At 48.2% G+C, this 24,201-nt stretch overlaps 1 protein-coding gene and 1 pseudogene across 1 annotated transcript; both read right to left on the bottom strand.

Moving 5' to 3' along the window:
• Positions 1 to 4,428: 4,428 nt before the first annotated feature.
• LOC121011338 (interferon lambda-3-like) lies at positions 4,429 to 12,976 on the bottom strand (annotated as a pseudogene).
• Positions 12,977 to 19,794: 6,818 nt separating this feature from the next.
• Positions 19,795 to 24,120, bottom strand: LOC121011337 (interferon lambda-3-like). Its single transcript, XM_040445606.1, has 7 exons — positions 23,976 to 24,120; positions 21,224 to 21,400; positions 20,833 to 21,003; positions 20,526 to 20,587; positions 20,245 to 20,395; positions 20,090 to 20,166; positions 19,795 to 20,010 (listed from the first exon to the last, which is right to left on the bottom strand). Exons 1-7 carry the CDS (start codon positions 24,118 to 24,120, stop codon positions 19,915 to 19,917), a joined length of 879 nt encoding a protein of 292 aa, XP_040301540.1. The 3' UTR covers positions 19,795 to 19,914.
• Between the last annotated feature and the right edge of the window lie 81 nt (positions 24,121 to 24,201).

The raw sequence follows: 24,201 nt of genomic DNA, 5'->3' as shown, positions 1-24,201 counted from the left end.
TCTCATTGCCATGGCCAAAGCCCAGGCAAGTAGAAACCGATGAGGCTTGGCTTAGCTTGAGAACGACACATCATCACTTTTAGACATACATCATTGGCTTTAAAAATCCACATGACTTGGTCCAAAATCAAGAAGCAGGGAAGTAAACTCTGTCTTCAGTGAGGCCATGCCAATGATGTGGATTTGGGGGTGCGGGGGAGAATTTGCAGCAAGAATTCAATCTGTCCCAGGAGCCATGACTGTAGAGGCTGGTTATGTTCTAAAGCCATGGGAATAGACGAATGCATCACAGATTGAGGAAAGATAAAGACGAGGATGAGCCCTGGTATATTCCAATGTCTATAAGTGGGACAGGAGGAGAATAATCAGAAAATAAGACTGAGCAGGAGCCGCCAGAGAGGTAGAAGGAAAATCAGGCAAGTGGGAACTAGCGAAGAGTATGTTTCACAGAACAAAGAATGATCCCCTATATCAACAACTATGAATAGATCATGAAGGATTGGACTGAGAATGAACCACTGAGTTTAGGAATATGGAGATGATTGGTGGGCTGGAGAAGAGCTGAATCTGTGGAGTGGTAGGATGCTGTCCCTTTTCTTCCTCTGGATATTGCCAAGAGGATGTAATGTCTGGAACTGTAGTAGCTCCCATGTGACCTTAAGTTGGCCTAACTTAAGGGTGAAGCTAAAATGCTGAGAATGGCAAGGCTGAGAGATAGGAAGAATCTGGATTATTGATAACATTACTGTGAGTTCCTGAATTAGCCAACTCTTGGCCTATTTTACCCTTAGACCTCTGGTTATATGAGATTACAAATTCCTGATTGTTTTGAGTTGGGGTTTTCTATTATTTAAGCAAAAAAAAAAAAAGTCCTGATAAACATATTTGCATTTAATACACAATGGTATGGTTCTTTTTGTTCTACAACTATATGTGATGTTACAGTATTTCGTTTAAAAAACAACCGGGACACCTGGGTGGCACAGTCGGTTAAGCATCTGGCTCTTGATTTCAGCTCAGGTCATGATCTCATGGTTGTGGAATCGAGCCCCATGTTGTGCTCCCCTCTGAGCATGAAGCCTGCTTGAGATTCTCCCTGCCCCCCCGCCCCGCCCTCTGTCTCTCCGTCCCTCCCCCACTGGCACACACTCTCTCGCGCGCTTTCTCTCAAAAATAAAAGCCACCACCACCACCATTACCTCTAAGTGCTGAAGATGTTAACAGGCATTCATCAAGATCCAAGGGATGGAAGAAACCACCCTGCTCTGGCAGATAGCGGTGTTCAGAACCATGGAGAGCAACCACTGGTGCTGCCTTCTGGGTGCAGTAGACTGGCTCTTAGAGGGGTTTCCACGGGCCAATCCCTTTCTATGGATCATTATTCAGAAGATGGCAAGGGGGCCTTTAGAATTAGAGTTTTTGTTGCTATTGGCTTATGAGGTGGTCCAGTGTGGATCTGAACTTGAGCTGTTTTCTATGCACAAGAACAAAGCTAATTTGTCCCTGTCCTTGAAATTAGAGTTGGAGATATGACTTTAGAATGTATTAGACTGCCTTATCATTCAAATTATGTTCTTACATTTATTTGTTTGTTTGTTTGTTTGTTTGTTGAGAAAGAGAGAGAGAGAGAGCACACAAGGAGAGAAGAGGGGCAGAGGGAGGGAGGGAGAGAGAATCCCAAGCAGGCTCCACGTTCACCATGGAGCCCAATGTGGGGCTCAATCCCACAACCCTGGGATCATGACCTGAGCTGAAATCAAGAGTCAGGCGCTCAACTGACTGAGCCACCCACCCAGGTGCCCCTGTTCTTACTTTTTAAAGTGAGGAATCCACTTATTGGGAGGGAATTACAAATCTCTGCCCTATTGACCTCAGTCTTGGTTATGTCATTTGTTTTTTCCAATGAAAGTATGTGTACCATTTTGGAGCAGATGCTCTAAGAATGAGTACATAGACCATCATGTACTCTAATCTCTCTACTCTAAGACCAGCAATATCCCAGTTAGGGCTACACCTTTATCCTGGATCCCAGTGAGGAGCTGGGAGTCAGCCTACCCATGATGGTCATATTGAATGAGCAATAAACATTTGTTGTTACTAGCCACTGAAATTTGAGAATTATTTGTTATGATAGCATAACCTGGCCTACGTTGACTGATACAAGAGTAATCAGCAAGAAGGTTGTTGGTGAATTCATGTATGTGTGAGTGTATATCATGTATATAGAAATGTATACGTCCAGAGAGACCATAAAGAGGGAAGCAAGAAAAGGGACAGGACTCTGAGAAGCTCTAGTATTTAAGAGGTAGGAAGAAGAAAGAGAACCAGAAAATGTGACTGAGAAGTAGCAGCCAGAATTTGAAGGAAGATAAGAAAAGTATAATATCACAAATATCAAAATGGGAGAGAGTTACAAGAAGGAATGGATGAAGAATGGGTTCTATGCTGCTGGGAGACCATCTGGGGTGAGAACTAGAGAATCAATCACAGGATTTAGCTGTGAAGAGATTGTTGGTGTTGAGTGGAGCTCTTGGGGAAGAAGCCAACTGTAGGGGCTCTGGAGACTGGGGTAGGTAAGGAAGTGGAGCCAATGGAAAAAAGATATGGAGAAATAGTTGGAAAGAAACCTATGGACTAAGAAAGGTGAGCCTGATGATGGGCAAATACTTGTAAAGAAGGTTTTGAAAAATAGAGGACAAGAGAAGGGTATTTTATGGGGGAGTGAATTAAGAGGGGCCAGGATCAGGCACTGGCCCAAGTCAGGCTGAAAGACACTTTATCCATGGGGATAGAGGAGCAAGGTAGGAGAGTGGTGTAGATGATGAGGAATTTCTACCTTGCAGCTTCTGGAAGGTAGAGGGAAAGGTAATCTGTATGGAAAGAGAGAGGAAGTGATGGAGTAGTGAATACGAGAAAGAAGAGATTTGAAAGAGATGGAGTGAAACGTTCCAGAAACAGATTTAAAGAGAGGGGTGTCACAGAGATGGGAGTGGGCAGAAGAGCCTGGTTCCCCAGACTGCAGCCCCAGATTATCCATCTTCCTGACTCTCCTCCATGGGTACTGAATACAAGGATACTTTGACACTTCATACCGACTGCAGTCCCAGGGAATGATGGTGACAAATAATCCCATGCAGCCAGAACTCTTCAGCTTTGAGGGAAACTCACCTTTCACTTCCACGTGTATCATTAAGGATGTTTTGGCTACAAATAACAGAAAGTACTACCTCAACTAGCTTAAAAAGTGAGGTGAATTTGTTATCTCACACACACACAAAAGTAATGAATATAGACACAAAACTCTTTAACAAAATATTAGCACATAGAATTCAGCAATAGATCAAAGAATTATACACCATGATCCAATGGGGTTCGTCCAAGGATGCAAGACTGGTCAGTATTTGAAAACTAATCAGTATAATCCACCAAAACAGGCTAAAGAAGAAAACTCATGTGATCATATCAATCAATGCAGAAAATACATTTGCCAAACTTCAACACTCACTCATAATTTTTAAACACCTCTTATAAAAATAGGGACAGATAAGAATTTCCTCAAGTTGATAAAGAGTGTCTACAAAGAGTATCTACAAGTTGGTAAAGAGTTAACATTACACTTAATGGTGAAAGACTGAAGGCTTTCCCTGTAGAAGAGAGAAAATGTGCCTTCTCAGGCCATTCTTATTCAATGTAGTACTACAGTTCCGTCCAGTGCAATAAGGCAAGAAAAGGAAATAAAAGTGTAAAGGGTGGGAAAGAATAAATAAAACTGTTTGCAAAGGACACAACTGTCTGCATAGAATGATGTCCACGGTGTAACGTAAATGACTTCTTGGTGACAACTCTGACATCCCTCCCAAGAGATTTCCACCATGACAATTATCACTCTGGATTGGGAACCACAGTAGGTTTAGGGGAGGAACCACAAGCACAAGATTGACACATATCCTTAGAAATACTCAGATACAGACCCTAGGTCCATGATAAAGCCCTTGTCCCACTGATCTTACAGCCACAGCCTCCATCCAGACATGTTATGACTTGGTATCACAACTGCTTGTTTAAGTAGCTTGCAATGAAATCTTCTGCTACTTGCAGCTGAAAGCGTCCTTAGTGAGCCTGTCCCTCCTCATTCATTCTTTCATAAACTCTCTCTATCACCCTCTCCCCCCTTCCTTTGCTGCCCCCTCCCCACACACACACTCAGAGGGCCACAGTCACTTGTGCAATCGTGCAGTCATTTACGCAGTCACATACAAACAGGATCAATGTCACAAATAGTTTGTTTTCACACATTTTATGAAAAGCATGAAATAAACATCTTTTGGGGGCTTCATAAACAAATAGGGATCTGGAAGCAATAATCTAGGGGAGATTGTTGGTGTGGCAATAATATCTAAGGGACACGCTACAGGTGGGTCTCAGTGATCAGACACAAGAGTCTTCACTAGTGACACCTTTCAGGTCCCGGATGAGGAGGTAGAAGAGGTTGAACATGACAGAGGCCTCCAGGTAGCTGAGGGACTTCAGTGGGGAGGAAGGGATGGGTCAGTGACTATCATCTGGGCTCCCAGCTGTCCCCAGATACCAGTCACTCCCTGGTCACTCACCTTCTTCGGGCCTCGTGGAGCCGGGAACGCCAGTGGTGGAGGCGGCCTTGGGTCTGGGGGTCTGCTGGGGCAGAGGAGGGTGACATGTGAGGCAGGGCCCAGGACAGAAGGGGACGTTCAGGTGGTCAGAGCGCAGACACGGCCTGGGTGCCCTGAGTGCTCACACAGGCCCGGAGCTCGGAATGGATGTGGCGCAGCATGTGAAGGGGCTGGTCCAGGATGTCCCCCTGGGATGCGTCAGCCACGGTCCCCAGGACCTTCAGCCTCAGGGCCAGCTCAGCCTCCAAGGCCACGGGGCGCTCCCACACCTGGGGACAGGAGACAGAGGCAGGTGAGAGAGGACAGGTTGGGAGGGTGAGGAGAGAGGGGCGGTGAGAAGGACAAGGGCAAGGGGACAGGTGAGGGCAGGGGTGGGCCTGACTGTCCCCTCACCTGCAGCTGTCGCAGCTCTCGGGTCTTGGGGAAGAGGCAGGGGCGGCAGGTCCAGGCCTGTGGGGCGACTGACTCTTTCTGGAGAGCAGAGGCAGAGGTGGACCCCGGCAGGAGCAATGAAAGGGACACTCACAATGGTGTCCTCCCTCTAGGGCCCCGCACCTGACTGCATTCCCGGCTCCTGAGCCTCTTTCACCAAGAGGAGGAGGAGGCTGCTGCCCTGGGATCTGTTGCCCTGGGGCCTCAGTCTCCCCTTCCGGGTGCCAGCTGCAGCTCTGTCCCCGATGACGATGACAGTGCCTAAATTTCCACGTCCTCCTGGGAGCTCATTCTTGCCTCAGCTCCATGTCACACCATGTGGCCCGGACAGATGGGCCGTCTGGGCTGACATGGCAGAACACAGCCCGAGGTTGTCTGGGGAGCCAGGGGAAGCCCCAGGCTGGGGAAGCTGGGGGGCAGGGCAGGGCCAGGGGAGCCTGGGGAGGGGAAACGGACACGGGAAAGTGATCTCCTGAGCTGGACACTCCTCAGGGCTGGGGCGGCCTCAGCCCCACAGTCAGGGGTTACAGGTGTCCGGGTGGGGTGGGGAGCTCATCTCTGCAGGCTGCCCAAACGTGGACAGGAGACAGGGAGGGGATACCCAGAAAGCATCTCCACGAAGGGGCTGGAGGCTTCTGGAGGGAGGCTGCTTACAGCAGAGGGATGACCCAGGGAGCCACGCAGGGGGAAGAGTCAGTAAGACAGAGACAGAAGAGGAAAGCTTCTCTTGGGCCCCCCTTCACGTGATACCAATATGAGATGGGAATGAGCGTCTGCTAAGGACTTCAGGTGCGGCTGAGGACGTCAAAGGACCCAACCCGTTGTGGAATAAAGGAACTCATTCCTTTATTTCTTTGTTCAGTCATTCAGCCGATCATTGATTCAAGAATGTATTTGTGGGGCGCCTGGGTGGCTCAGTGGGTTAAGTGTGGGATCGAGGCTCAACGCAGAGCCTGCTTAGGATTCTCTCTCTCTCTCTCTCTCTCTCTCTCTCTCCCTCTGACCCTCTTCTTTGCTCCTGCTCTCTCTCTCTCTAAAATAAAAAAAGGGGGGGGGGCGCCTGGGTGGTTCAGTCGGTTGAGCGCCTGACTTCCGCTCAGGTCATGATCTCACAGTTCGTGGGTTCGAGTCCCGGGTCGGGCTCTGTGCTGACAGCTCAGAGCCTGGAGGCTGCTTCGGATTCTGTGTCTCCCTTGCTCTCTGCCCCTCCCCCGCTCATGCTCTGTCTCTCAAAAATAGATAAATGTTAAAAAAATTAAAAATAAAATAGGCTAAATTAAAAATAGTCACAGGTTCCAGGGACTGGAAACACCTGTGGGGGCCACTATTCAGTCCACCGCTCGTCTGTTGCGAATGGAGACAACAGACTACAAGTGTTGGCAGAGCTTGTGACTTTATCACCAAAAGAAATCACAGATGTTTTCTTATTATGTTATTTTCCGACAGGCATCTTGCAATATTATTTATGCTCATCTCTACTTTCAAGTTAAAGTAGCTATTAAAGCTGCCACGAGTGGCTTTCTATTTAATGCATTAGTGAAGAAGCACATAAATTACTATATCACGGGTTTAAAAAATATTTTGATAGCCGTGTTACAATAAAAATTGGATTTCTTTGTCCTGTGTCTTTTCCTTTATTTCGAGAAGCTTTGCAAGGCTGTCATGAGGTCCAATGCGTGAAAACGTTTAAGAATGCCTGCCCTCTGCCTGAGTGGCTCAGTTGGTTAAGCATCCGACTCTTTTTTTTTTTTTTTTTTTTTGAGTTTATTTGTTTATCTTGAGAGAGAGAAAGCAAGCAGGGGACAGGCAAAGAAAGAGACAGAATCCCAGGAGGCTCTGCACCGCCAGCACAGAACTCAATGCAGGCCTCGAACTTACAAGCTGTGGGATCATGACCTGAGCTGAGTCGGTTGCTTAACCGGCTGAGCCACCCAGGTGTCCTGAGCATCTGATTCTTGATCTCAGCTCAGGTCTTGATCTCAGGGTCATGAGTTCAAGCCCCCTGGGCATGGAGCCTATAGAGGGGGGCAGGGAGTGAAAAACTGGGTCTCTGGAAAACTGGGTAGAGATGTTCTGTCAACTGGACCACGGCCCTCAGGGCTGTAGGGTGGAAGAGAATTATACTTCCGTGGGGTTTTCTCATCCACTGGTTTTGAGAGTCTCTTTGTTACAGCAGCTCACCCTTTATGCAAACTCTTTAGTATGAATTGTCTAGAGTTGTTCTCACTCGTGGGGGCATATCCAGGATTAAGTGGGGCTTGAAGCTTACACCATTCAGGGGCTCCTTTTGAAAAACCGAATGGATGCAGCCACTAGGGAAAACAGTATGGGGGGGTGTCCTCAAAAAATTAAAAATAGAACTACCATATGACCCACTAACTGCACTTTGGGTATTTACCCCAAGGATAAGAAGACACTAACTCAAAAGATATACACGCCTCTGTATTTACTGCAGCATCATTTGCAATAACCAAGACATGGAAACAACTTAAGTGTCCATCAATGGATGAATGGATAAAGAAGGTGTGGACTGTATATAACAAGGGAGTATCATTCAGCTACAAAAACGAAGGAAATCTTGCCATTTGTGATAACATGGATGGAGTTTGAGGGCATTGAGCTTAGTGAAACAAGTCGGAGAAAAGCAAACCCCATATGATCTCACTTATATATAGAAGCCATGTATATCTATATCTGTATCTATATCTATATCTATATCTATATCTATATCTATATCTATATCATCTATATCTGTATCTATATCTAGCTTCTATATATAAACAAAAAACAAAAAACTCATAGACACAGAGAACAGACTGATGGTTGCCAGAGGCAGTGAGGGGGATGAAGGTGGCCAAGATGGGTGAAGGTGTTCAAAAGGTACAAACTTCCGGGGTGCCTGGGTGGCTCAGTCAGTCGAGCGTCCGGCTTCGGCTCAGGTCACGATCTCGCGGTTTGCGAGTTTGAGCCCTGAGTGGGGCGCTGTGCTGTCAGCATGGAGCCTGGAGCCTGCTTCAGATTCCGTGTCTCCCTCTCTCTCTGCCCCATCCCCACTCGTGCTCTGTCTCTCTCTCAAAAATAAAGAAACATTAAAAAAAAAAATTTTAAAGGCACAAACTTCCAGTTATAAAATAAACAGCTATTGAGGGTGTGATTTACAGTGATTGTAGCTAATAATACTGTATTGAATCTTTGAACATTGCTAAGAGAGTAAGTCTTAAAAGTTCTCATCTCAATACAGAAAGTTATAAGTATATATGGGGATGAATTGAGGTGATCATTTCATAATGTATACAAATATCAAATCATTAAGTTGGACACCTGAAGTTAATATAATGCTATACATCAATTTTATCTCAATAAAAAAAAAAAAAAAGAAAAAAAAAAGGGAAAAATTTTTTTAATGTTTCTTTATTTTTGAGAGAGAGTGAAAGGGGGAGGGACAGAGAGAGAGGGAAACAGAGAATCCCTAGCAGGCTCCGTGCTGTCAGCGCAGAGCCCAACGTGGGGCTTGAACTCACAAACCCTGAGCCCCTGACCTGAACTGAAATCAACAGTCGGATGCTTAATCAACTGAGCCACCAGGGGAAAAGGTTTTATTTTGCTTATTTTACACAAACGTGTGACCTTGTGAACCTGCGGAGAAGGCCCCACCCCAGACTGGGAAGGGCCAGACAAAGGCAAGGCCCTGAAGCTTGGGCTGTGTTGCGAATAGAGTGCCTGGTGATGCTCCGCCCACATCCCTTCTTCAAGACCAGGAGGCTCAGGCCCCAGCGGTTGGGAACGTAGCTGCTGATGGCTCCCGGCTGCACCCCCCCCCCCCCCAGAGGGGAGAGCTGTCAGCTCCAGGGAACTGCCTTGCCTCAAAATTAGTCCCCCTCCCAGGGAACTGGGCGAGGCCAATGGTTGGCTGACATAGAGATACCAAAGCCTGAGTCCCTGGCTTCAATTTGGGACAAGTCTGAGGGGCCATTTCGGCTGCAGAGCTCTCTGTAGGATGGGCTAACGTCTTGTGGAACTGCCTTGCCCCCCACAATCCTGCCTTCCTCATATTCTTATAGGTGCACCTCCCAAGAGCCCTCCCCTAAAAGCCTTCTGTCCAGGGGTCTCTGGGTGGCTCAGTCGGTTGAGCGTCTGACTTCGGCCCAGGTCATGATCCCAGTCTTCGTGGGTTTAAGCCCCGCATCAGGCTCTGTGCAGGCTTGGGACCTGGAGCCTGCTTCGGATTCTGTGTCTCTCTCTCTGCCCCTCCCCTGCTCATGGTCTGTCTCTCATAAGTATACATTAAAAATTTTTTTAAGATGAGGTCGTTAGGTTTGGCCCTAATCCAACACAACTGGTGTGCTTATAAAAAGAGGGAGAAGAGGGGCGCCTGGGTGGCGCAGTCGGTTAAGCGTCCGACTTCAGCCAGGTCACGATCTCACGGTCCGGGAGTTCGAGCCCCGCGTCGGGCTCTGGGCTGATGGCTCGGAGCCTGGAGCCTGTTTCCGATTCTGTGTCTCCCTCTCTCTCTGCCCCTCCCCCGTTCATGCTCTGTCTCTCTCTGTCCCAAAAATAAATAAACGTTGAAAAATAATTTTAAAAAAATAAATAAATAAATAAATAAATAAAAAGAGGGAGAAGAGACACAGAGGAAGAAGGCGGCCATGTGACAATGGAGGCCGAGATGGCAGTGACGCACCCCAGGAATGCCAAGGATTGTTGGCAAATGCTGGCAGCTGGAAAAGATGAGGAAATTCTCCTGCACAGGTTTGCAGACGAAAACCTGAATGGCCCTGCTGACACCCTGACTTTGGACTTCCAACCTTCAGCACTGTGAGACCGCACACTTCTGCCATTTTTAAGTCACTCGGTCCGTGGTGCTCTGTTATGAGAGCCCCAGGCAAGTAAAATATTATGTCTATTATTTCTACGTAGAAATACTAGATCATGACGTCCTGCCGGACATGTCTTCCAAACTCCGTGCTCAGCAATACCATGTTGGCAGCCTCTGTATTTACACCATCGAAACTGGAAAATGCTACAAATTAGAGCTTTTCTTCTCTGAGAACCAGTCGGTAAACATTTACGGGAAGCCACTACCCATGGCCGTTACCTTGGTTAACAGGGCACTGGTTACAGGTGACAACTCAGACCTTTTGATGATCATGGAACACAGAATCTGAATGAATATCGATGCCATTCTGTTCGAGTGGGGGGCATATGGAGGCAGGTGATACATGGCATCCTGACCCAGGTCTCCCTCACAGAGCTGTTACAATGGGAAGGGCTTCTTATAATAGAAATATCTGCGGCTGGCCCCTTCCCATCCTGATCATCATAACTAAGAAGCAATCATCACACCCCTGAGGGCATGGCAGAGATCAGTGCCCTCAGACACGAAGAAGGCAAGAGTGGTGATCCCATCACACCCTCATTTAGTTCACTTGCCTGCTCCCTTTGAAGCCCGTCTGGATCATCGTGGATGACAGTGGATGTGCACGTTCAATCAGGCAGTAGCCCAAACTGCAGCCGCTGTGCTGGACAGGGTATCTTTGCCAGCGAGAATGAACACAGCCTCACGGTGTGATATGTGGCCATTGCCCTGACAAATGCAGTCTTTCTGTCCCTTATGGAAAGGAGAATCAGAAGCCGGTCGCATTTACTCAGGATGGCCAAGATGCATACTTAATCTGGCCCCAGGGATATGTTAGCCCATCCTGTCCTCTGCCATAACATTAACTGCAAGGACCTAGACCATCTGGACACGGAACGTCATGTTGGCCCACTCTTTGACAGCGACATGCTAATCAGATTGTAAGAGGGAGAAGTGACAAGCATGTGGAAGATATCCTCCCGGGGGTGGGAGGGAAACTCTTCAAAGGTCTGGGCACCTGCTCCATGAGTCAAGTCTTTAGGGGTCCAGTGGCACAGGGTATGTCAGGACGCCCACTTCAAAATAAACTATTGCAACTCACACCTCTTCCTGCTAAGAAAAAGGCCCAATGCCAGTTAGGCATGTTTGGACTCAGCAGACAGCATATGGGAATAATGCTCCAAGCCATAAATGTGAAACAGTGTCAGCTTCGAGTGGGGTGCAGAGAAGAAAAGCACTCTGCAGCAGGTCCAGACTGTGATGTGAGTCCTCTCTGTCACTTGAAGCATATGATCCAACACACCCTATGGAACTTGAGGTATCTGTGGTAAGAAAAGACCACTTGTGGCATTTACACAAAACCTCAATGGGAAAATCACAATGGAGCCCACTAGGGTTCTGGAGCAAGGTCAGGGCATCTACAACAAAGTACACTCCATTCATAAAGCAGTGCCTGGCGTGCTGCTGGGTCACAGTGGACAGGAAGTTCAATGTCTCGAGACATCAAGTGACCAATTATGAGCTGTCTGACCCACCAAATCATAAGGCTAGGTGATCTAAGCAGCCATTCATTGTAAGATCTAAGATCTAAGATGAGACACAGGCAGGGCCAGAGGACAAGTCTGCTTCATGAACAAGTGGCCCAAGCTTCCATGTCATCTATTGCTGTTATATGGCTGCCTATTCCTCTGTTCACATGTATGGCCACACGGCAGGGGGTTCTTTGTGACTGGCCCATGAGAATGAAAGAGGCTAAGTTTGGCCCATGGATGGATTGGCTCAGTACTTGGGTCTAAGATGAAAATAGACTTATGTCTCATGACAGCCCATTCAAGGGTGACCCCGAAAGACAGCTTTGAGAGGAAACCTTGTCAATAGGCAGAGCTCCAGGTGGTAAAGCTGATCATCCAGTATGTGGAAACAGAAGTAGCCCAAGGTGACTATGCAAGAATTTATAAGCACTAGAAAATGGCCCTGACGCTTGGTCAGCAGCTTGAAATTAGCCTGAAAAAGACGAGATGACCTCAGATGGGGACATTTGGGATAGAGGTATATGGATGGACCCAGGGGAATGGACACACAGCGTATTTTGGTTTTGCATGTCAACGCCACCGGAGAGCATCTACTACAGAAGTGACACTAATCAACCAAGGGGAAGTAATGATTTGGCCAGCTGACATCAGCCGCCTCCGTCATCAGCCTCCCCAGATCTGCTACCGTGCGCACATGAATGGGGGAGCCATGGTGGCAAGATGAAGGCCATGGATGGGGCCCAACAGCCTGAGCTGCTGCTCACAAAAACTCATCCGGATAATGCCACTGCTGAATGTCAAGCCTGCCAGCCAGAAGCACCGTGCACTAAGAAGACCAACCTGCCACTGAGTGATAAGTTGATGACATTGGATCCCTTCCACCCTGAATAAGACGCTGATTCATCCTGATCGGGATAACCCAGCCAAGGGTTTGCCTCTCCTTACCTCAAGGCCTCAGCAAGAACTACCATCTGAGGGATGTCAGAACTCAGATCCACCAACATAGGATCCTGCATAACACCACCATGAATCAAAAGACTTCATAACAAAGGAAGCCCAGCAGTAGGCATGCAACCATGGGATCCACTGGTCCCATTTCATACCTCACTACCCAGAAGATTTGGCCTAATAAAGCTGTGAAATAGCCTCTTAAAGATGTAGCTGAGGCTTCCGCCTGCAATGGAAATTCTGCAATGGAAATTACTGAGTATGCAGCATATACCACAAATCAACCATCACCATATGGTATTGGGCCCCCAGCGAGTAGAAAAAATGAGTCCGGGAACCAAAGAGCGAATGCAAAAATGGCATTGCTTACCATCATTTCCACTGACCCACCTTAGACAGTCATGCTTCCTACCAGAAAAATTTAGGTTCTGCAGAATGAGAGATCCTGGTTCCCAGTCAAGGGTCCCTTCCACCTGAAACTCAGCAAGAATCCCATTGAACCTTAAGTTCTGATTGTTACCCAGCCACTGCTCTTCTGCGAAGACACCAATGAGCAACATTTTGGCAGGGGAAATTGACCCTGTTGTACAGTGGAGATGGGGAAGCATATGCTTAGCATTCAAGTGATCCACTGGATCTTCAGTTCAGTTAATCTGTTGGCCAGCTTTGATGGGGAAAAAAATGCATAGGTAGACTGCAGCCATAGATTGAGAAGGTCATGGTAGCAAGGGCCTCACACCACTCTGGGATAAGGGTCTGGGTTACCCATCCAAGCCAGTAGAAGTTCTAGTTGAAGATGAAGGGAATCTACAATGTATGGTGCAGGAGGGAATAATAAGTATCAGTAACTTGCTTGTGACCAGCTGCAGAAGCAGGATGTAGATCATCCTACTAAACCTTCTTTCTCAAGTTCCTCCAGAAGACTGGACCAGCCAGAATCTTGGAAAAACTGTTCCCAGATGGGACAAGGTGAGTATATGGAGCAAGCGGCTCGACTAAGACAAGGGGTGGACTGTAGTGGACACTGTGGTGGTCAGAGCCAAGCTGCCGACAGTGCACAGCCAGGTCCCTCCATGGAAATTTCCATCATCCACTGGAAACCAGCTGGGACTATGTTTATACTCCAGTTCTTGGGGGGGGGGTGTCCCACAACCACTAACTGACTGATATAGAAACAGAAAGGCCTGAACTCCTTGTGTCAATTTGGAACAATTCCAAAGGGCCTTCCCAGCTCCAGAGCTCCCTGTAGGACCTCGTTTTCAAGTGTATGGTGGTTTAGCTTCCCCCTCTACCCAGTCCTGCTCTGCACACTCCCTTGTATGTCTATCTCCTGAGAATCCTCCCCAGTAAAGCTTGGGCTAGGAGGCTCTCATCTCATAATCTGTTTCCAGGAAACCCAACCAAAGGTGAACTTTGTTAGCTTTATGGCAAATCTGGTTCAGCCCCCTGGAATCTCCCCTTCCATTTCTTTTCTCCTGGTCTCTCCCTTCTTTCTGTCCTCCACCTTATCACCAGCCTGGAAGTGGCCTTTGTGGGAATGGTTGAATATCAGAAACTTCTTGATGAGGTAAGAACAGAGCCACCTTCCCTAGTAAACCACAAAAATCATAAAGCAAAAATGTTTGTAACTATAAAACTACCATTAGTACATGAATGATGTAAATGAAATATAAAAGTGGTAGCTTTATTTATTTTACCAATTTTTCATCAAGAAAGCAAGGAAAACAAAAAACTATGAGCATTTGTTACTTTTGAAAATGCTATTTTAAACTAACCTCTGTCTTTTTATTTCCATATGGCATCTCTCTCCTCCTCTACTTCATTGACCCCCATCTGTGTTCCTGTCTACCCTCATTCATAATTTCAGGGAGAGTCTGTACAGGGGTGTAAAGAAAACCACTGGGTTCTGTCGTGCAATAATGTTGAAGAACCAGAAATAAGGATGGTCTCAGTAAAAAAAGTTTTACTTTTCACATTTACTTTTGTTGCCCATTTTCTTTTAGAGTCCATATATTATAGTGGTTAAGAGCATGGAGTCTGTCAACAATAATTTGTTTTGGGGTGCCTGGGTGGTTCAGATGATTAAGTGTCCGACTCTTGGTTTCGGCTGAGGTAATGATCTCAGTTTCATGAGTTTGAGCCCTGTGTTGGGCTCTGTACTGACAGTGTGGAGCCTGCTTGGGATTCTGTCTCCCTTTCTCTCTGCCCTCTCCCAGTCACACTGTCTCTGTCTCTCTCTCAAAAAAAAAAAAACCCACAATAATTTGTTTCAAATCCTAACTTACTAGCTGTGTAACATTGAGTGGGAAATTTACCTCTCTGTTCCTCACTATTCCTGGCCTCAAAATGTATGTGGATAATAGTACCTACAACATAGGATTATTGTATGAATTTAAGGACTTCACCTTGGGATAGTGCTTAGAATATGACCAGATCCATTGTGACCTGTCACCAACTTCTTGCTATTGTTATAAAACAGAATGGTTCTCTTTTTTCTATTATTATATTTCATGTCAATTTTTGCCAATGTTGACAAGGAAAGAACATGCAGTGTGTGTGTGTGTGTGTGTGTGTGTGTGTGTGTGTGTGTTGGTAAAGTTGGACCATTCTCCTGCATGGCTTTGGGCAGGGAGAAATCACACAGATTCAGGACCACGGAGAGTGGTACTAATTGGTCTCCAACCCCTAATACTAGTGTTAGACAAAACCTCTGGAGGTGTGCCAATTTTTTTACTCTCCAGGGCACTGGAAGCCATGGACCCTGGGCAGACATTCACATTCATTCACACAGCATCGTACACACTTAGAGTATTGCGTGGAGGGAAATTGTGTCTATTGTGGTCAAACTGTATTTTCCAGCAATCTCTATTATATGCTCTGCTGCAGTGTGGCACTTCCACTCCACCATCAAGACTGAGTTTTACTTTTCACCAGTCCCTCAAATCTGGGCAGGGCCTGAGACTGCTGGGACCAATAGAATTTAGTGTCATTTCTGGACATGGCCCTTAACTGGCCTCTAGCATTCACATCTTGTCCTTTAAACACCGTTTGGAGGTCAGCCAACCCCATTGTAAGAAGTTCAACAGCCCAGGGAGTGCAGTGCTGGGAGAAGTCTGAATCGCATGGAGAAGCCACTTACAGGTGCTCTGGTAACTCTCCCTGCCGAGCTCACAGCCAGCCATATGAGTGAGCCATCAATGGCATCCAGCCCAGTCAAAACTTCAGATCAATCAAATCCCAGCTGACATGTGGTCTGCAACCACAGGAGAGACCCTGAGTGGAATCACTCACTTGAGAGGGAACCAGAGAGGGAGAAGGATAGGACAAGGACAGGTGAGAAGGCCCCGACTACCTTCCCCACACACAGCAATTACCAATTCTGGACCAAAAAAAAAAAAATTTTTTTTTTTAAATAACTATTTACAAGCACTGGAGAGAAACTAGAGGCAGGCAGAAACTTGGAGAGGATTCAACCTTTTAAAGACAAGAAGGCACTGTATGAGATCTAAGTTTACATGGCTTTTCCCCTAGAGACGCATCTCTGTCTGTGCGGGAAGAGGCAGCTAGAACTCAAGCAGAAAATCGTAATCATTCATTTGAGATGTCAGATGCCAGAGTTTAGGGCTTCCAGAGCAGGTAGAAATTGAGAGAAGAAATCTCAATATGGAGGGAGCTCCAGAAAGAAAGGACCTCGGTCTATATATAACTTACCCTGAATTGTCAATGTGCTGAAAGAAAAAAAGGCTGTCAACACAGAATTCTATAGCCACTGAAAATACCCTGGGAAACTGAAGGCAAAATAAAATGACTGTTCTCATTCTTGTCATCCGGCAAGAAAGGAGAAAGGAGAAAGGAGAAAGAGACGGGCATTGCCATTTCCTTCAAAGGAATGACTCATGAGGTGCTCAGATCACTTTCACTCACATGCATTGGGCAATACCCGCTGCTGTAGTTGCAGGGAAGGCTGGAAAATGTCTTTAGTAGAGCGCTCTTGGATCCACTTAAAACTTAGTTTGTCTCAGTAAAGGGAGAAAGAGAGAATAAGTATAGATACAGTTAGCTCTAATCTTTGCCACTTCTGGTTTTTTTGTTTGGTTGGGTTTTTTGGTCCGTTATGTGATTGTGTGATGGCTGGATCTGTGGCAGCCATTTTATGATCATGATGAGAGACAGTACTGATACACTGAGGAAGGAGGAGCAACCGGGTGGAGTCTAGAACCAGTAAGACGTCATGCCCTCTAGACCAGCACTGTTCAATATAAGTATTATGTGAGACACATATGTAATTTTAAATTTCCTAGTAGCCACATTTAAAAAGTAAAAAGAAATATATGAAATAACATGTGACCAATAAATATATGAAAGAAAAAGAAAATAATAGAAATATTCATTAAATATCATATATTTAAATATATCATATCTGCAAATATATTTATAATATTAAAAATATATAATTTCAACAGATAATCTGTGTAAAAAATTGTTTTAAGTTTATTTATTTGAGAGAGATAGAGCATGCACATGAGTGGGGGAGGAGCAGAGAAAGAGGGAGAAAGAGAATCCCAAGCAGGTTCCTTGCTGTCAGCACAGCACCTGATGCAGGGCTCGATCTCACGAACAGTGAAATCACGACCCGAACCAAGAGCAAGAGTCAATCGCTTAACTGCCTGAGCCACCCAGGTGCCTCCAGTGTAAAAGTTGTTAAGATTTTAGCCTTTTACGCTGAGCCAAAATTCTGTACGTACATCTGTCTATTCCCTGGCTCTGTCCCTCTGTCCTCAGAGAGAGTAGAAGCAATGGTGTTCCTGAAACAATCAACCCACCTCGCACCCAGATCTCCGTCTCCAAACACTGTGCTCCACTGAAAAAAATAACCAGATCTCCTTGGAGAAGCGGCTCTTTACAGACCTGGAAGGGGCGGGGGGATTACTAAAAATTGTATTCCAGAAAGCAAGGCGGTGCTCAAAGAATGACGGGAACACACACAAAGACACAGGCGCCCTCTTGAACCCTACTGACCTAATCCGGAACAACTGAAATACCAAAATAAAGGATAGCAAAGAATTACAATCCACTGAATAAAATAAGGAGTCATGAGTCTGTGCTGATGGAAATCCATCAGTAAATACATAAGTGAGGGAGGAGAGAAAAGCTCTTCCCAAGAGTAGAATGCCAGCGAATACATGTAAAAAGAGAATCACTCGTCGGTAACTGTCCTAACAGTAGCCGTCAAATGACCACCGTCAATGGATGCCAACATGGACGGGTCAGAGGTAGGGAAGGAATACGCATTTACCTAGTCTCAAAGTCTCCTCACTTACTTGTTACAAAGAGAAAAAGAGTAGCTTTACAGTGGGGAAACTTGGCAGGCCCGATGTGAAAAAAAAAATTTTTTTTTTAATAAAAATTCCTCAATTTCTGCAGAATGTTCTATACTTAGAGCACAGCTCAGCTTGTACCAGCTACATTTCAAGTGCTGACTAGCTAGGTGTATGTAGCCTGTGGACCACCCGGGTCAACACAGCTTCACACGAACCCTGCTGTTCCAGACTTCTCATTAAATACGATGAAAGAGGGGCGCCTGTGTGGCTCAGTCGGTTGAGCATCCGGCTTCGGCTCAGGTCATGATCTCACGGTTTGTGAGTTCGAGCTCCGCGTCGGGCTCTGTGCCAACAGCTTGGAGCCTGTTTTGGATTCTGGGTCTTCCTCTCTCTCTGCGCCTCCCCCACTCGTGCTCTCTTTCTCTCTCTTAAAAATAAATATTAATTAAAAAAAAAAAAGAAGAATCCTGATCTTAAGAGACAGAATCTTAATCTCTTAAGAGAAAATCTTAAGAGCCTCTTAAACTCAGCAGGGCTCAGTCCCACGACCCTGGGATTATGACCTGAGCCGAAATCAGGAGTCGGACGAAACGTGGCCGAAGGGGAAGTCAGAGGGATTCGAAGCATGAGAAGGACTTGGCCACACGCTGCTGCTGGCTCTGACATGTAGGGTCCCGTGAGCAAAGACCACAAAGAGGCCACCAAGAGCTAAGGGTGGATGGGTGTTCACAGCCCCACGAGGGAGCAGGGATCTCAGTCTTACAACTGCCCGGAGCTGATCCTGCCAATAACTTGAATGAGCTCGGAGACAGATTCTTCCCAGGGCCCCGGATAAGAACCCAGCCAGCCGCACTTTGTCCGGCTTCATGAGACCCACGGCGGAGAAACTACCGAGCCCACGTGGATTTCTGACCCGCAGAACCGTGAGCTAGCAAATCCGTCTTGTTTTGAGAGGCTAAATGTGTGATAATTTGTTATGGCAGAAGAAAAAATATTTTTCTTAAACAAATTTTTTTAATTTTTTTTCCTTAAATTTTTTTATTAATTATTAATTTTAAAATTGACATCCAAGTTAGCTAGCATATAGTGCAATAATGGTTTCAGGAGTAGAGGTCAGTGATTCATCCCCTATGTATGACACCCAGTGCTCATCCCAACAAGTGTCCTCCCTAATGCCCCTTCCCCATTTAGCCCACCCCCCCCCCACAACCCCTCCAGCAGCCCTCAGTTTGTCCTCTGCATTTAAGAATCGCTTATGTTTTGGGGAGCCCGGGTGGCTCAGTTGGTTAAGCGTCCGACTCCGGCTCAGGTCATGATCTCACGGGTCGTGAGTTCGAGCCCCACATCAGGCTCTGTGCTGACCCCTTGTTCAGAGCCTGGAGCCTGCTTCGGATTCTGTGTCTCCTCCTCTCTCTACCCCTCCCATGCTCATGCTCTGTCTCTCTCTGTCTCTCAATAATAAATAAACACACACACAAAAAAAAAAACAAAAGAAAACAAAAAAAAAACAACTTAAAAAAAAGTCGCTTATGTTTTGTCCCCCTCCCTGTTTTTATATTATTTTTGCTTCCCTTCCCTTATGTTCATCTGTTTTGTACCTTAAATTCCTCTTATGAGTGAAGTCATATGATATTTGTCTTTCTCTGACTGACTAATTTCACTTAGCATAATACCCTCCAGTTCCATCCACGTAGTTGCAAAAAAAAATTTTTTTTAAATAAAAATTAAAAAGGGGCGCCTGAGTGGCTTAGTCTGGTAAGCATCTGACTTCTGCTCAGGTCATGATCTCATCGGTCGTGAGTTCAAGCCCCACATGGGGCTCTCTGCTGTCAACATGGAGCCCGCTTTGGAACCTCTGTCCCCCTCTCTCTGCCCCTCCCCTGCTCGTGTGCACCACCCACCGTGCACTCTCCCAAAAATAAACATAAAAAAACCCTCACAAACTTAATCCATACAAACACACACAGTCCCACACCACGAGGAGCGTTTTTTTCCTCATTTTTTATTTGCACAATGTTTACAAAAAGTAGAAAAATAAACATTTTATCAGGTCCGAGTTTGAGAGTTCACGCACATGAATTCATAAATCATGATTTGGTGGCAATGAATTAAGAAAAGTGGTGGATGCATAAGTAACACCTAAGGTGTTGGGACAGGGTGCAGGTGGCTGTCAGGGGTCACACACACAGGTCTCCGCTGGTGACACATTTCAGGTCCCGGGTGAGGAGGCGGAAGAGGTTGAATAGGACAGAGGCCTCCAGGCAGCCGAGGGACTCCGGTGGGGAAGAAGCGATGGGTCAGTGACTGCCTGTCATCTGAACTTCCGGTTGTGCTCAGACACCGGTCACTCACCTTCTTCGGGGCCTCGTGGAGACGCTGCACCCTGTGATGGAGGCAGCCTTGGGGCCAGGGGCCTGCTTCAGACTGAGCCGAGACCCGGGGGCAGAGGAGGGTGGCGTGTGAGGCAGGGCCGGGGACAGAGAGGGACATTAGGGTGGGTGGTCAGAGCGCAGACACGGCCTGGAGCTCGGAGTGCATGTGGCGCAGCGTGTGAAGGGGCTGGTCCAGGATGCCCCCCTGGGACCCGTCGGCCACGGTCCCCAGGACCTTCAGCGTCAGGGCCAACTCAGCCTCCAAGGCCACGGGGCGCTCCCACACCTGGGGACGGGAGACAAAGGCAGGTGAGAGAGAACAGGTTGGGAGGGCGAGGAGAGAGGGGCGGTGAGAAGGAGAAGGGGAGGGGGCAGGGTGAGGGTGGGGGTAGGGGTGGGCCTGACTGTCCCCTTACCTGCAGCTGCCGCAGCTCCCAGGTCCTGGGGAAGAGGCGGGGGCGGGGCGTCAGGTCCGGGCCTGCAGGGCGAGTGACTCTTCCTGGAGAGCAGAGGCAGAGGTCGGCCTGTCAGCCTGAGGCACGGCGAGGAGACCACCCCAGTAGGACTGGATGGTGCTAACAACAGTAGGTTAAGTTGCAAAACGACTGGCAGAGTCCTTCAGAGTCTGCCCACTGCAGGGCTGATGCGGGGGGGGGGGGGGGGGTAGCCCAGGGAGGGAAGGGTGCAGGTCCCCCGCTGGGGGAGTGCGGAAAGGTAACCCACAGAGGGAGGGGAGGAGGTTAGCCCGCAGCTCTCGTGGGGACAGAGACTTGAACTGGGCCAAGTGGCAGCCCCCGGCATCCAGGAGGGCCCCGAGGGGCTGGGGGCCGGGCACTGCTCCCGTCCCGGTCTGGACCATAGCAATGAGCGCCAGCGTGCGTCCCACAGCCGGATCTGTGATACGGAAGGACAGAAAGCCAAGGGCTAGGGCAGCATCAGGGGCCGAGGGCGAGGGCTCTGGGGAGGGGAGGGTCGTGGACGGTGCTGTGGGGCTCGCTCGGCTTCATTCCTGGACTCTGGTCTTCCTCAGCAGACGGGGGACTCCAAATGTCAAAGAGGCTGTCCCCCGGGGTCCTCAGTCTTGTCGGGCGTCCTCTCCCGGGTCCCAGCTGACTGTTCTGTCTGCGTCCCCGAAGAACGTGCAGCTCTGAGACGTGTCGTTCCTGCCCGAGCCCCATGGTGCAGCTTTTAACCTGGACAGATGGGCAATTCCGGCTGATGTAGGAAAAGTGAAAACTTTCGCTGCCAGGGGAGGCCCCCAGGCCGGGGAAGCCCAGAGCCAGCCGAGCATCTGGAGCGAAAGAGAAACCGGATTCAGTGTTCGCCTACGCGAAGGTGAGTTCCGACGGTGAATCCTCAGGACTGGGGCAGCGCCGGCCCCACCGGGAGGGGTCGCGGTGCCCTGAAGGGACTAGCTTCAGGACTGGGGTGGGAGGGGACAGAGGGACTTGCCTTTCTACGGGACTCCCTAGTATAGGGAGGGGAGGGGTAAGGCACCCTTGGTGGGTGGTGCCACAGGGAACTTGAGACTTCCAAGAGGGAGGCAGTTCAGGGACTGGGAGAAATCCCAGGGAGAAGGCTGGCTGGACGCAGGCAGAGAGAGTCGAAAAGCTAAACATCCAAGAACAGAGAGGACACCAACCCTTCCCCACCTGTCCTCACCTGCCATTCATTGACAGAGAGCCCGCATGCATACCTTCCACCGTCCAGGCACAGAAAGACCCAGGGATCTGACGCTCTGCTAAGGCATGGGGGGTGGAGTGTGCCCAAGGACTTCAAAGGAACCAGCTGGTCACCAGTGGTGACAAACGCCTTCATTGATTCACCGGGTGCTTATTCGGTCCCCATTTTGTCAGGCACTGCTCAAGGTGCCAGGAATTGAGCACCGAAAACAAACAAACACAAAACGACCCTTCACAGAGCTTGTTACTAGAGAGGAGTAAGAGACAGTGTCCGGGGTTGGGGGTGGGGGTGGGGAGCGTGGCGCATGTATTACGTCAGGTAACAGAAAATGGGGGGGAAATAATGCCGAGATGAGAGCAGAGAGCGGGATTAATGAGGCGGCCTGAGAAAGTGACATGTGAGCAGAAGCCTAAAGGAAGGGAGGGAGGGAGCTATGTGAACATCTGAGGGTCGAGCCTTCTGGGGAAAGGCAGCAGCCAGTGCGAACGGAAAACAGAGACACCCCCCCCCCTTTTGTCGAGCACTTCTGTGTCTCACCAGGTCACGGAAGCTTTGCCACAAGGCAGTATTGAATGCCCGTGAGAACACCAACTGCATTTGTCCTTTGCCTGCCTTGTAAATAGGTAGTAACCTGCGGGGACTCAGAGAGGTTAAGAGACCTGCCCAAGGTCACACAGCACATAAGTGGTGAGGGCAGGGATTTAATGAACTTGGTCTGACACCTGGACAGTAACCACTGCTGTCTCTGGCCTTTGTGTAGCTGGAACTTCTGGACCCAGAAGGGATGAATTTTTTGGAGAGAAGGGGTTGGGTCCTTTCTGACACGTGATCCCCGCCTGCAGTCCTTTGCCTCATTGATAATTCCAGAGAAAGGGTAAACAGAAGTCCTCAGCTGGGAAAATCTTTGAGCTCTGATACAGAAACATGTTTCAAAGCCAAAAGCAGGGATGTACCCCAGTCACCTACCAGGGCATTGTCAATTTCTGTCAATTGCAAGGGCCTTAATTCAGGGGAGAAGACATTGGATCAACAGCGAATTCTGAAAGTGGATAGAGTATCTCAAAATTCCTAAACTTCAGGCTTGTTTTTCTTAGAAAGGAAGTTCAGTGGGGGTGATTAAGAGCATAGGTTCTGAAACCAAAGGGTCTGGGGTTCAGACCTGGCTCTGACTTTCACTAGCTGTGTGACCTTGAGAATGAGGATCACAGTTAGCAGCAAAGATCGCCAGCCCACAAATCTGGACAAGTTTAAAAAGCACAATTGTGTACTTCTCTGTGTGTGGTTATTTAATGGAGACCATTTATTAAGACCACACTATGACCTCACCTGGAAGCTTTATAAACACTATTTCAAAATACATTACTCATTTGCAAGGACAGTATCATAATGTCATTGCATAGATGAGAAAACCGAGGCTCAGAGAGAAGCAATTTGCCCAGAGTTACTCCATAATTAAATGGCAGGGTCAGAACTGAAATTCAAGTCACCTGACCTCCCTGGTTCAGCATTTTTTTTTACTGGACAGTGCACCCCAAAATGGTCACAAGGAAACAACCAATGCAAATGCAATAATATTTAATAATTGGCCATAAATTAACACCCGCAGACAGAATTGCAGATACACACAGGAATTTTGCAAATACAAAACATGCGTAAGTAACAGAAGTGAAAAAACTACAATAATTTAAGGACTTTAGGCCTTTCCACTACCAAATCCCTCAGGGAACGTATGCCGCCTCCCCACTGGGGAGATTCAAGAATCACAGATTCAGACAATCCCAAAGTGGGCGTTGAAGGTTCAAATCAGGGCCTGGGACCTGCCCTGGGAGAGGGCCGCTGGGATTCTGGGAACCACAGAAGTAGAAACTGGTACATGGCGCGTGGGAGTCAAGGCAGACTCCAGACTCAAGTCTCTTCCTGCCACACCAGGAGCCTGGAAGATCATGCGTCCCACGGAAGTATCGCTGCATCCCGGGGAACTCGTTCTGGCCTTGGGAAAAGCACCCGCACCTCTGGCACCCAGTGCCGGTGGGTCGAGGTGCCGCCAACCGAGGCTGAGGATCTCCCGAGCTGGCTGAGAGACCCGCCTGCTGCAAAGGGCCCCCCAGAGGGCGGGGCCCGAAGCCTCCCGCCCGCAGAGCTTCGGGTCCCAGGCCCCGCCGAGCCCAGGCCGGATCACAGACAAGGCCCCGAGTCTGCCACCAGCCTCAGGTCCCACGTGAGCAGGCGCAGGAGGTTGAAGATGACGCTGGCTTCGTGGCACCCAGGCGAGTCCTGGAACCCGGGAAGGAGGCGGAGGCGGGCTGAGCCAGGAGTCCGAGCTCCCATCCCGTCTCAGCCTCGCACGGCTCCCCCCATGTACACTCACCGCCTCCCCGCCCGCGGCACTCGCAGCTCTGCGTGTTTGGG

The sequence above is a fragment of the Herpailurus yagouaroundi genome, unplaced genomic scaffold (genome assembly GCF_014898765.1).
Source record: "Herpailurus yagouaroundi ecotype Mexico unplaced genomic scaffold, PumYag 194, whole genome shotgun sequence".
Taxonomy (NCBI): Eukaryota; Metazoa; Chordata; class Mammalia; order Carnivora; family Felidae; genus Herpailurus; species Herpailurus yagouaroundi.
This window is presented reverse-complemented; position numbering and strand designations above follow the sequence as displayed.